The sequence below is a fragment of the Dermacentor variabilis genome, chromosome 4 (genome assembly GCF_050947875.1).
Source record: "Dermacentor variabilis isolate Ectoservices chromosome 4, ASM5094787v1, whole genome shotgun sequence".
Lineage (NCBI taxonomy): Eukaryota > Metazoa > Arthropoda > Arachnida > Ixodida > Ixodidae > Dermacentor > Dermacentor variabilis.
In genome coordinates, this window is record NC_134571.1 from 25592992 (window position 1) to 25605841 (window position 12850).

General features: G+C 42.9%; 1 protein-coding gene across 1 annotated transcript in view; it reads right to left on the minus strand.

Annotated features, from left to right (window-relative positions):
• Naa15-16 (N-alpha-acetyltransferase 15/16) overlaps positions 1 to 12850 on the minus strand; it is a 137099-nt gene that overhangs the window by 109837 nt on the left and 14412 nt on the right. Inside the window, exons 8-13 of the mRNA XM_075688454.1 lie at positions 12667 to 12786; positions 8985 to 9080; positions 8775 to 8881; positions 7531 to 7603; positions 7260 to 7435; positions 3893 to 4045 (exon numbers count right to left, since the gene is read on the minus strand). Of these exons, the coding sequence (XP_075544569.1) occupies positions 3893 to 4045; positions 7260 to 7435; positions 7531 to 7603; positions 8775 to 8881; positions 8985 to 9080; positions 12667 to 12786 (725 nt within the window). The remainder of the gene's footprint in view (positions 1 to 3892; positions 4046 to 7259; positions 7436 to 7530; positions 7604 to 8774; positions 8882 to 8984; positions 9081 to 12666; positions 12787 to 12850) is intronic.

Consider the following 12850-nt stretch of genomic DNA (forward strand, 5'->3'; position numbering starts at 1 on the left):
TACTTCGGGTGCTTTGCAGACAACTCTACTGAGCTGATTTTATTAAATTTATGAGTGTCATACAGTTATTTATGCGGGACCAGTACACTTATTTCTCGCTTTCTCAATGGCTGTAACTGGTGGCGGGGGCTACATGCAGGAGTAGGTTATACATTAGAAAATATGGTATTGTATATGATAGCGTTACAAGTGCAGCAAGAACTGTGCAGTGCGAGTGGCTTTACACACTGCGAGAGGTGACCACAGCTGGTGTTAATGTTGAGCCCCGCTGAACACCCCAGGTGCGATTAGTTCATGGCACAGTTAACATTTCCAGTCTGACAAAGTTTCAGCTCTAACACTGCAGAATAACTGAAGTGCTCCCTCTAAAGTTTGAAAGCTTCTACACGGAAAGTGTGTGCATGTGCGTATGTGCACGCTCATGAGCACATGATTTGTCAAATCCATCTGCTCCGGCCTGTATGCATAGGAAATTAGATTTTGAAACGGACATTGAGAAGATGTACAGGCTCCTCACACATAAAGGACACAACTGATCTTCGGTAGCCCTATTCCTTGTAGCTTTTATTGTAGCCCTATCAATTCAATCATCAGCAAAGCCATTATACAGTAGCATAAAATAAAGCTAAACCCAGTAGGTGAACAAAACGTGCATGAGCACTTCTATTTCTGATGCAAATTAAGTTATACAATGCACAGCCCATCCACTTACAAGCACGTGTGAAAGGCACTTTGGAAAGAATAATTATTACACCAGAGGAACACACATGAAGGACTGGATAATTGTGAGAAATATTCCAGCCAACACAGAATAATATCAAACCAGAAATAAAAGATACAAGAGTACATGTGCGACAGCTGGAAAAGGCAGTGGAAAAGGAAAGACCACTGTCTTATAGAAGGCTCATCGTTAAAGGCTGTTATGCCATAGCATTGATCTTGCTACTCTTACTACACTGAGCCAGAGAGAGCTGACACAGTGTGAAAATAGTAGCTTGCAAGGACTGCAACAACTTGCCCCCCTTAACAGCACTCTTCCAACCAAAAAGCAGCATACAGCTACAAAAGCAAGCGCAAAAGTGACAAGAAAAAATAATATTCTATTTGTGTGAGAAAACAGGTGAGTAATCACATCAACTAAATGCCTGTTACATGGCTTCAGTAATGAGAAAAAGCAACGGTAACACGAATGTCGCACGCCTAACTGTGCTTACTTCATAGAGTTTCTTACTACATTACCTAGAGGGAAATCTGGCGCTGCTGCGCTGTGGTATGCATGGGAATGCCAGTATATTGTGACTTCGGATTGGCATCGTTCTCGTAGAGACAGGACACCTTGAAGACGCGCTTGGCAAGTACCGTTCCGTCTGTCATAATGATTCACTTTCTACTAAAATAGCACGTGAAAAGCTGTTTTAGCTTTATTATTACGCGAAAACATGTTTTGTTTAACTATGAGAACTTGTTATGCGTGTACGCTTATACGTTGCGTAAGAAGTATCAGCGGGCCGCTAAAGTTGGAGGACAGACGACAAGGTTCGCGCTCGCTTTGAAACAGTTGGTCGTTTGTTCTTGCTTTTCTTCGCTTGGTCATGCACTGTGGGGGAGTAAAGATGTAATATGCGTGAATGGAAACATTATATGAAGATTTTACTTTGAGAACGCGTTATTTGCGTAGCCATATCCACGTTTTAGACGAAGCCTCTTACAACACCAGCCAACACGAGCCTCGCAGACACATATACCGTCATTCCCATGACGGCACGGTGCCCCCTTAAGAAACTCCCATAGACGGTGGCGCCAGATTACCCTCTAGGTAATGTAGTGAGAAACTCTATGGCTTACTTAGAAAAACCGCAATGCATATTACATTATCTGCTGTTCAGACTTGGGGTTGTTCCATCATAATACCAGGGTCCTTTGATACTTTTCGTCTGGTCATGAAACTTCCCTGAAAGTTTTATATGGTGACAGAAGGTGGCACCAGAGGTGCTGGCATAAATAGAAGGTAAGCAATGTGCCAAGCCAGATGGCTGGGTTGCATGATCATGCTAATCTTTCACAAGACACCTCACCCACATTTATTTTAGCACATTTGTTGAGTGAACATGCAACAGTAACTTTTCGCAAAATAATGTAATCTGCGATGCGTTGGTGTTTCACACGGCACCGTTTTATGATTGACATCAAGCCCCTTCCCCCTAGTAGCCTCCCTTGAACAAACTGTTTCATTCAGCTGTCTCTATTTGCGCTTTGTCTAGTTAGTTGGATGAGTAATTTATACTTGGTTTGCTGGTTGAGTGTGTTAATTATTAGTTGATTAATTAGCAAGTTATTTGCTTAGTTATTACGGTTAGGTAGGTTTAGTGAATAATTTTATTTCAGTTAGATCAATAACTTAATCAGTTTTGTTAGTTGTCTTCATTTATTTTAGTTGATGTATTATTATGCAATTAGTTTATTGGTTGAGTTGGTTTTGTTACTGTAGCTTGTTGTGCTGCTTATTCAGTTTAGTTAGTAAATATAGGTGTTAGATTAGTTAGTTATTAGTTTGATAGTTTAGTAATTCCCTATTTGTTTATTTGTTTAATCAGTTGGTTAGCTTTGTTTAATAATTACATATTTGCTTCGCTAGCCAATCAGTTGGTTATCTTTGCTAGCTTGAAACACAGGTTTTGTTATGCGCAATTACACGAATGTGTCATGTGAACTTTCTCTGTAGTCTGTTTCTAATGATGGAGTAGTCCAAGTGTACAATTTGAATTACGAATTAAGTCGCTGTTGCAAACGCAGTTGAATCTGGAAATGAAAGAAGGCATTGTAGTTGTTTCGAAATTCTTTGTGTTTAAACTGTACAGAAACAGGGTGGCAATTTACACATTGTGTCAACAATATTCACATGCTGATACAGGCAGTTGACCCTCGTGCAATAGAGAGCGTACGTACGCAACAGTTGCAGCGTCTATTCGGCATCTGCTCCGGTCCATCCTTTACTTGTGCTAGCACAGTGGTGCATCCACTGCAGGCGCTGTGTCAAGCTATCTCATAGCATTATGCTGAAGTTTCATGACCAGATAAAAAGTATTCATGGACCCCAATAATACTAACTTTAAAGATGTGAACATCTAGTAAAAAGGCATTTAGGTCATTGAAACAGCATTTAAAGGGCCGCCCTAACAAATGAATCAATTTAGGAAGAAATGTGCTAAACAAGTAGGAATTCATGCTATCCAAACCAATTCTTGTGTCGACACCAAAGTTTCGGCCTGCTGCCCACTTGCCGCTCTCGTAGGCGCATGCTACAACCTTGAGCTTACATGCGACATCGAACGCCATGAAATGCATACTCTCCATTGCGGACTCTCACCAGCTGAGAGATGAGCCAAAGGAGTTTGCTGCAAAAACTAGCTGCATGAAGAAAACATGGTGCCAGTGACTTGCACGCTGCCATGGAGGAACGTGAAGGAGCCAGTCAGGGACGTGCCTCAAACGTCAGAGGTCAAACCGCATCTCTCACCATCTGATAGTGGTGCGCAAAAGTTCCACGATGCCGAGCACACTAAATGCAATTGCTTCTCGAATGGAATGTCGCCCCCTCCACATTTTGGGCTGTGAAGTTAGGGGTGTGGCCCCTACTCGAGATTATACGGTATTACCACCACTTGTGATCAATGAAACATTATGGTGCCACACTCACATGATGCCAAGTTTTGCACCAATGCCTATCATAACCTAAACCACTAGCAATGAAAGTAACATATCTTTTGCACACAGAGTCCAATGAAGGTGCAAGTCATTACTACATATCGGTCGGCAACTGCCCCTATTGACGCAAAAACAAAATTCTTGCATCAGTGCTCAAAGAAGTGTGCTTGATGCTCTTTGAACTCACCCTAGTGAACTTTGCACACATGTCCTCTGCCTCCTTGATTAGGTTTGCCCGCAACATGTACTTTGCACATTTCGAGTTGATGTAGCGATCCGCCGTGTCCAGAGCTTGGGCTTCATCCAGAAACCTCAAGGCTTCATGGATATCACCAGCATGCTGTGAAAACAAGAGAACACCTGAGCTGCAACACAAGGAGCACTTAACCCTAGCACAGGCAGCATCAAACAAGCAAATCATAATAGATAGATAGAACTAAGCAGCTGTTAAGACAGATCTAGCTTATCAACCGAAGGTCTCTCATAAAATGTGTGAAGTATGATAAAATGAACAACCTGCAGAATGTTTACAACCTCCTATATTTAAACAATGAATTGCCCTGCTGTGCAGTTCGAAATTCCAAAATACATGAAGAAAAATAATATAGAAAGGAAAAAAGAAAGAAAGAGTAGTAGTTTCACTTGTAAGATGAGGCATCGATTCTGATAGCAAATCAGTGCACAGCTATACAAAATGTTTTATCGGTTGGTAAACTTGTAAACATTCACTAACTGAATAAACAAGCATATGGTCAGCGCGCACAAGCACACGTGAACACATCACACTCGATGAGCGCGAACACTCGCTGTCAAAACGCCAGTGTGAGCAAATGCGGCAGCAGCAGCGAGCGAAGTAGCCTTCATGCTGTCGACCCCTTCAATGCAAGAGCGGCGACCATATAGCACACACAAATGTATGGGCCGTCTGCAGATTACTTTCAAGATACGGCGCGCGCAGCTGTACAAAGTACACAATTGTTGGTGGAGTCGAAGCCATCCCCTTCCCTCTCGCACTGCCTCCCTGCTTGCCTCCATATATGGCGTGTGAGATTGAGCCACGATCATCTGTTTCCCTTGCGCCCGGTTGTGAAATTCATAGTTGCTGCCGGAGCACAACGCCGTCCTCCCTCCCATCCCCCCCACGGACTTTCGCGCGATGGAAAATGGCGCCTTTGCTCTCTGCTTTCTGCCTTCGCATGCGCTAGATTGAGCTGTGATCGTCGGCTTCCCTCACGTGCTTTTACTCTCACATACAACATACAATGCGCGGCGGCAGTACTATCACCCTTGGACTTTATACAGAACATCACGGCGTCGGTGACAGCTACAGCGATGGCGACGCCGACAGCAAAAATGCGCTTCGAATGTTTATGTCATTTCTAATGCAATAAAACTTATTGGGTGCCGTGTAGTCATTAATGTGTAGCTTTTGAATAGAGGACCTTTCTTTCTTAAAGAGGATCTCTCTTTAGATATCCGTAACCTTTCAGTGTCTGGCTTTTTCAGAGGTGACGCACTCCCAGTTTGAGATTATTTCTCCAATCTTATAAAATGAACACAGCAGTTTATTTTTTATTATGCAGAAGGGAACAAATGACAAGGATAGTTGCAAACACACTCTGAATATGTTCCTCACATTCCTACCAGGCATAAGGAATAAAATGCGCAGCAGACTCAAAAACACGTAAGGGATTGTGTAGGTATGCTAGTGAAATGGTGGGACAGAAATGCGGAAACCTACCAGTATGTCAGTCACACTGAAAGGGTTAATGAATCGCTGATAATCATTGCAGGCTTTTGCTTTGCCTCACCTCTTCTGATCTGTTTTCAATACTGTGCCATAATGTAGACTATCCTCAATCCAGTTCGCAAGCGTTACAATGGAAATGTGACAGCAGAAAAAGCATGATATTCGGACATCTCAAGTTGCTTTAGCCGAAAACAGCTAAAGTTAGTGTCACGTCAACACCATTACTAGAAACAAGATAAGTGTTGCAGGGCCCCCTCACAGAACGCAAGGATTTCACAATGCTCAGGAATATTGGTTAAACCAATATGTTCTACTAGGGACTACATCTTTGTTATTTTTTAAATTAGAGCTAGCCTCATAACTTACACACCCTTCATGCAAATGACAATTCATCAGTCTAGGGAAGTACAGTTAAATATCTATATAACGAAGTACTTAACTTTTCATAACCTCTTGTTCATAGAACATCATGTATACAGAACCTCAATATAACATAGTGTGCTTGTATACAATTCCAATACAACAAAATTTTGCTTCTGTCGCAATAGAATGCCGAGACAATAAATGGAAACTTCCATCAATGCAGATGATCAAATTATTGAATTACAAGTGGCTAGTTGCAAACGCACTCCTCAAATCCTGGACAAGAGCGAATGCCGAAGTGGAGCCGTATCATGTTCCGTATAAAGTCCAAGTGTGATAAGATCCTATTGAGGCCTGCGCAATTTGTGCTTTAAGGTGCTAGTGAAAGTATGTAAGGGTGAGACAAGAAAGATGGTGGATTCACAAATGCTGCCTTCCCATGCGAGCAAACAGAAAGAGGGGGAGGGGAGCTCACTTGCGATAACCCGATAAAGCGCGTGAGAGGAGCGGGGTTTAACTGACGCTTGGCAATTTCTGGCACACGTCTCAGCCGTAGCTGCGCATGGCTGTAAGTACGGCTGAGCGCATGCAGAGCTGAGCTGTGCACCCTGCTTTCGAGGTCATCTGCCACGTGCCCAAGAAATGGGTGTGCCAAGATGGCGTGGCATTACATTAGCCGTCTTCCTGTGCATTTAGTATTAAAGGTTGTGCAATCTCGAATTTCAGTGACTGGTTGGAGCGAGAGGCAGATGAAGCATTCGCCCCCCGCTGCTGGCGCTTTTAATGATAACGTCTTTCCATTGGAAGAGACATTATTAGTTGCAGAGGCGGAATGCACACGATAGCATGGCTGGCTTTGCTTAATTCGTACCGCTGATCTGAAGATATTGTCGATATGGCACGAGAGCATACTATTCATCAAAATAATTCATCAGAATAAATTATTTTCTCATTCAAACAAGCTGTTTTTCATTGCCTGATAATTCAGAAAATTCTGCAGCCCCTGTCTTTGCAACAAAAATCGTAAGGCGACTGTACTTATTTGCATAAAAAGTCAAATTTCAATGCAACAAAATTTCGATATAAAAGCAAGTGGCTGATTTTACCAACTTCGTTATATCGAGGTTTATCTGTATACATTTGGCAAGCCAAGGGAAGTAATAAGCTGTACATATATGATTAAATTTCATCCTGGCTCAAAAGAGCAACTGTTACAACTAATTTGGACTACCACAGCTTGCACAAAGGGCACTGCAGATATCGCTGGGAATGCCTTGCTTGAGGGACAGACGCCAGTGTAGGTGACAAAGCGTTCATGTTGGGATAGTTGTTCCAAGCTATCGCTAAACATCTCCGAATTTCACTGCTTGGCTTTTGTAACTTTTGTAGCTACTACTGTGAGTCATACTACAAAGGGAATGAACACAAGAAATGTGCCCACCTTGTATATCCTAGCCTTGGAGACAAACAGCTCAATGAGCGTTGGCGTGTGCTCAATGGCCGCATTTATTAGGTCTAACGCTTTGGCAGTGCAGCCCAGGTAGTCGTAGTGCTGTGCTGCATAGTAGTAAGTCCACAAGAGCGCCGTGGCAGGTTCCTTTTCTTCCGAGTCCTTTTCTGCAAGGTGAGCACAAACATCCACCAAGTGTCAGTCCACACTGGTCTCAAGAGTAATCACAAAAATCTAAAAGCAATCCAAAAAGCCCATTTACCTTTTTCAGAAAAGACCTCATACTTCTTTAGCGAACTAATATAACCAGTCAGCAACTGCTCGATAATTTTTACCTGAAACCGAAGATACATATGCATCAACAGATTACCTTTTGCTATTGGTCCACTCTGACTTGTAAACATTCTTAGTGTGCAGCTTTAAAGGTCCCCTCACCAAGCCACATAGCAAATTTTGGTTATACGCTGGAAGTTGTTATGCGTCCCCTAAGGAGCATTCTGCCACAACAAATGTTCAAGTTGGTTTGTTAATAGCCGAGATATAAATATTTCCGTGCCGCGAACTCATGGTTTCAGGAGGAGAGAGCCATTGCCAAGAGAGGCACTCTCTCCATTTACCCCGTTTAGCTTCTGCAAGCGAAATTCCTTCCCTGCGTTCTCCCATACTGAAGCTCGAGGATCGCGTGACACATACATCACGAGCCATACCTTCGTCCCCCCCCCCCTCCTCCCCTTTCTACTTCCGCTGACGGCGTTGCGTGCGAGCTGCTGCGCTTGTCTCATTTCAAGCAGCACACCATTTTGCGCACTGTGCACGAGGACTCCTGACTAGCGGTATAAGTCAGTGCTACACAAATACTAAGGCAGACGCAAGCGGATCACAGAACATGATTGCATGCTGGAACACGGCAGAAGATGACAGTTTCGGTGCACGCAGACACCAAAACTTTGTCAGCAGACGAAACGGAAGTACATCTCTTTTGCTGCAGTGCGAAGTAAAAAAAAAAAAAATATATACGCAGATATTTGGTTTGTGTCTGTTTTATTATTTTTGCAAACTTTAATTCGTCTATTCAAGCAACAGATTGCATAAATAACAGATGTTGCCTTGAACAGTTCTCGAAGTCACGTGTCACTACGAGTGACATCACAGCACAAAGACGTGTATGTAGGCGCACTATAAAACATGTTTACGTCACCCTCCAGCTTGCAGCGCGGCGGCTGCGAGGAGAAGGGCAAACGGTGTTCGGGTTGAAATTTCAGATTGTTAGCACGCATTGTATGCTCTGTGCTTGTCAGCTCAAAATGGTCAGACTTGGTGAGGGGCCCTTTAATGCTAGCACTTATATGAAGTAAAAGAGAAGTTGGGAGAGGTCATTTAGAGGACAAACAGAGGTATAATTAAATCCCAAACTTCTAAATTTTTCTAATGTGCCCTGGGAATCTGGCCCAAAGGCATTTTGACAATGAAAAGGAAAAGAAGCAACAAGATTCTCAAGTACTCAACTCTTTCTGGACTCTTATAGAGAGGCCTAAGGTCTACGAAGAGTGGTGGTACGCCTTTGTGAAGTGCTTTCCGCATGTACTTGTCCACTAGCGTGCGAAACGTTTCACCTGCAAGCACAACAATCAATTAGGCTGAGAATGGAGCTTGATATTATAGTAAAGGGGAGCAGGGACCTAGGGACCCCTCTTTATAGCCAGTCAGACAGCCCACCTGTGGCAAAATTGAGTGGCAGTCTTCGAGGCGTTTGCGCCCTGGGGAACTTCTCCTGGCTTTCCTCAAACAGCTTGAGTTCATCTTCGACACCCTCTGCATAGAGCAAAGGGATCATTGAAAAAATGTATGGTGCCCTTGACCCAACGGGAACACAAAAACAACATGTTTATTTTTGACCTAGTGCCGTATAGGCCAGTGGGCTAACCTGAGCATCTAGCACATCAACACAACCTAATTTTTATCACCAGCCCACCCATTAATGCTGCATACATGAGTGAAATAGTGTTAGCATGAAATAGCCCTTGAAGAAAGACAGTCAACAGGCAACAACTTTAATGACTGCAGAACTTCATGAAAAACTAATTAATGGGAAACTCTGCTGTTGAAGAAGTGTTCATTTTTTTTCATCAATATTAATGAAACTTTCCAGTCTTACAATGATGTTTGTGCTGATTTCTAATGTAAATTAGCTTTGCTGTAGGTCAATTAGTAATTAACATTTCATTTCCATTGTTTAAGGCCACAATGGAAAATAAGTGGCACAATAAACATTATTTGTAGGGCATGGTTAGATAGCATAAAGAGTATGGAATGAAATATAGCATGTACTTTTTTTTCATCCGACCATTAACAGATATTTTACATTCCATTGAATGTAAGACCACAGAATGTGGCAACCATGTGGCAGAAAATGTAGCAAAATAATATCTGAAATGAAAAGAAAATATTCTGTTTGCAATAATTCACAAAGTACACATTAAGGCTTTGTTCTATCTGTTCTTGGTGTTGAGATATCGAGGCCTGAATACTGGATTAAAGATTAGCGTTTTGAGAAAGTACAAAAAACAAAGCACTAAATTGGGAGCACTCAGTGTCCGGAACAAACACTGCTGACGAAGTGATGAAAATTATATTTGTTATCTGGCAAAACTTGAGAAAGACATGCATATCCTGCAGACTGGACATAAAGAAATTTGGTTAGTGCCGACACCTAGGGCACATTATACCAAGCAGTCTCTTTAATCTGTTATTTGTTTTTCTAATGCGTGTGCTTGTGCTGCAATGCACAGTACTGCTTTTTACAAAGTGTTTTTGTTATCATGCTTCAGTGTTTATTTGGAAAAATAAAACACTCTGCCTGTGCACTGTACTGCCAAGTTGATAAAGGAGGCAGGACCTCTGACAAGCTTGCAAGCTTTCAGTCCTGTCTCCTTCTTTAAGAGAAAAGAAAGGCTGAACTGAACATTTTGTTCTCTCTAGATACATGAAACTTTCAGGGCACATTCAATCTTGTGTGCTGATCACAAATATGCAAATTAGGTTTCTTTTTTTCTAAGTGAATAAAAAAAAAGAAGTTACAATTCTTCTTGTGCTAAAAATTTAGGTGGCAACTCATGAAAAATGTACTGCGATAAGAGCGCTACAAGTAATCAGGTATGTTCCTGGAGGTTCAAAGACTGCAAGTTAGCATTTTGATGTTTATATCTGTACTTTAGCTGAAGTTATGAAACTCTAATGTTGCAGCTTTACAAATGTGATTTCTTGCTAGCGATTTCTACAGGCTTTCAACATATATCGCAGTGTCCTAAGACACTATATCTTAGTTTTTGTACACTCTGACACACCAGCATTCAGAGAAATAAGAATGACGAGAATTTAATGAGCAGAAGAGACACAGTGCTGATCCCAAAATTTGAGACTTAAAAAAAGGGGGCTGGAATATACATTCCAAGCTTTAAAATCGGGAAATAATAATTACACACAAACATGCCTCCGCTGATGTTAACATTAGGAATATATATAGTCTCATGTCAGGATCTGGAATGCACTAACACAAACACACGTATGCACGAGAGGTGCGGGAATAGGCATTGGCACATCATCTACTATCTCCGAAGTAAAACTACATGCGAGAACAAAGGGCAATGGTTAGCTTTGCTGTTGCATTATTGCCAATACAGTACGAGATTGTACCACACAATGACTTATCTCTGGTTCTGAAGAAGGGTTTGGGTACGGGCCCAGTTGGTATTCCATTGCAAACATCTTATCAGGTGCCATCTTATCGGCTGGTCTGAACCTTGCGACAAATGTCTCTTTATCACTGTAGGAAGCAGAAGCAACATGCCTAGACACATGTCCGGTGCCAAACGTTTTTTTTCTTTTTCTTTTCTTTTTTTGAGAGTGTGTTAAGAACGGCCAGCTGCAGTGCAAGTTTGCCAGCCATTTACGCCAGCGGTGGCAACCTCATCTTGGAATGCCGCCGTCAACCTCTAGCCACGGCGTGACTAAGTCGACTTTGTGTCGGGAACAATGCACGCATCCTCCACTCTCCGTCGCTTCAGCTAGGATGCATTTGACGAAGCAGGCTTTGTGCGCAACACGACAACGCGGACCTGATCTGCTACGGGTGGGGGAGTTGCCGCGGGAAAGTCGGCCGACGAAGGCTCCTTCCCACGCGCCGACCAAGACGCAAGACAATGTGCTACCCGGGCGCGCTACCCGGAACGGCTCAGAGATTTACGAAATTTGTGTGGTGTCGATTTCGGACCATGAACATGTGTGTGCATGTGTGTGAGCCCTCATCCTCTTCCAAGTCGAGAGCCTGCCTCCTCTAAAAGGACGGGTCATCTACAATGACTTTGAACTATGACGTCGAGCGGAGTGCATATAAGCAGCGATTGTCGGCTGCTAGTGTGTGCTCATTGTCGTGCTCGAAATGTACTTGTGAGCTGTGTGCTCGTTTGCTGTATGCTTTGTCTTGCGGGCTCCATTTGGGAGTCACGCTAGACTGTCGATGTATCTCATGTTCAACTGTAAATAACATGTAAATAAATCCTGCTTACCTAAGTCCCGACGAAGAGTCAAGCTCCTTTCTACAGCTACGACTGCCAGATCTTACATCTGAATGGCACAGGTGAGATCAGCCTACAGCTCGTAGATCGTCTGACAACTCTAACAAATGGTGGCAGCGGCGAGATCGTGCGACGAATCCTACAAGGGTCAATTTGCCACTTATGTTCACAATGTGATCAACAAACAAATGATGGATAGAAGAAGTAGGTCCATTGGCAGGTCTAGCTGACAAGCGCTGAGCTGGCAGCGTCAGGGCACTAGCTGCCATAGTAACAGCCAATCGGAAGGCGCCTCTCAGCGCGCTGACACATTGAATCAATAGGAAGGCCGTGTGCATCTCCAGCTTCATCAGACAGGCCCCCTGATTGTTTTATGTTTGCGCTTTTCTTATGCGGACATTGTCGGAGAGGATGTGAGGAACTGAAAGGCGGAACTTTGAGCTTTCGAATGATACCAAGATGGTGGCGCTCAGTGGAGGGTAAGAGAAGCGATAGCTTCGTGAACTGCAGTGCTTCTACGTGATTTTGGACTTCGTTCTTGCCGTACACGCTCACAAAATTTTTTTAATACTTTGGATGAATTTTTTGGGCAAATCGTTTTGATACGGTTTAGATTAGGTGTTATAGATACCAAAACAAATAGTTCCCAAAAAATCAATTTTTTTTTTCTTTCAATTTTCGGCTTTCAAGACTCGTGTTCTCCCTTAAGCGACAAGGTGCAAAGGGCTTTAGGGAAAAAATGAGCCCAATGCTGTAACAAACAAATCCAAAAAATGAAGCTATAAAAAAGCATTCTAGAGCCGCGTGAAAAATTGAGGACTCACGTTGCCGTAGTGCTTTCATCAGGCCATGATAGTATTCGTGGTTCTCAGGATTTCTGTTCAACAGCTCCCTGTATATTGTCTCGGCCGCTGTATACTGACCCACCTGCATCAGCAGGTTTGCTGAATAAGAAACCGAGAGAAAACAATTAAAACACGCCTACTGCCACAATCTTTCAGGCAGAGT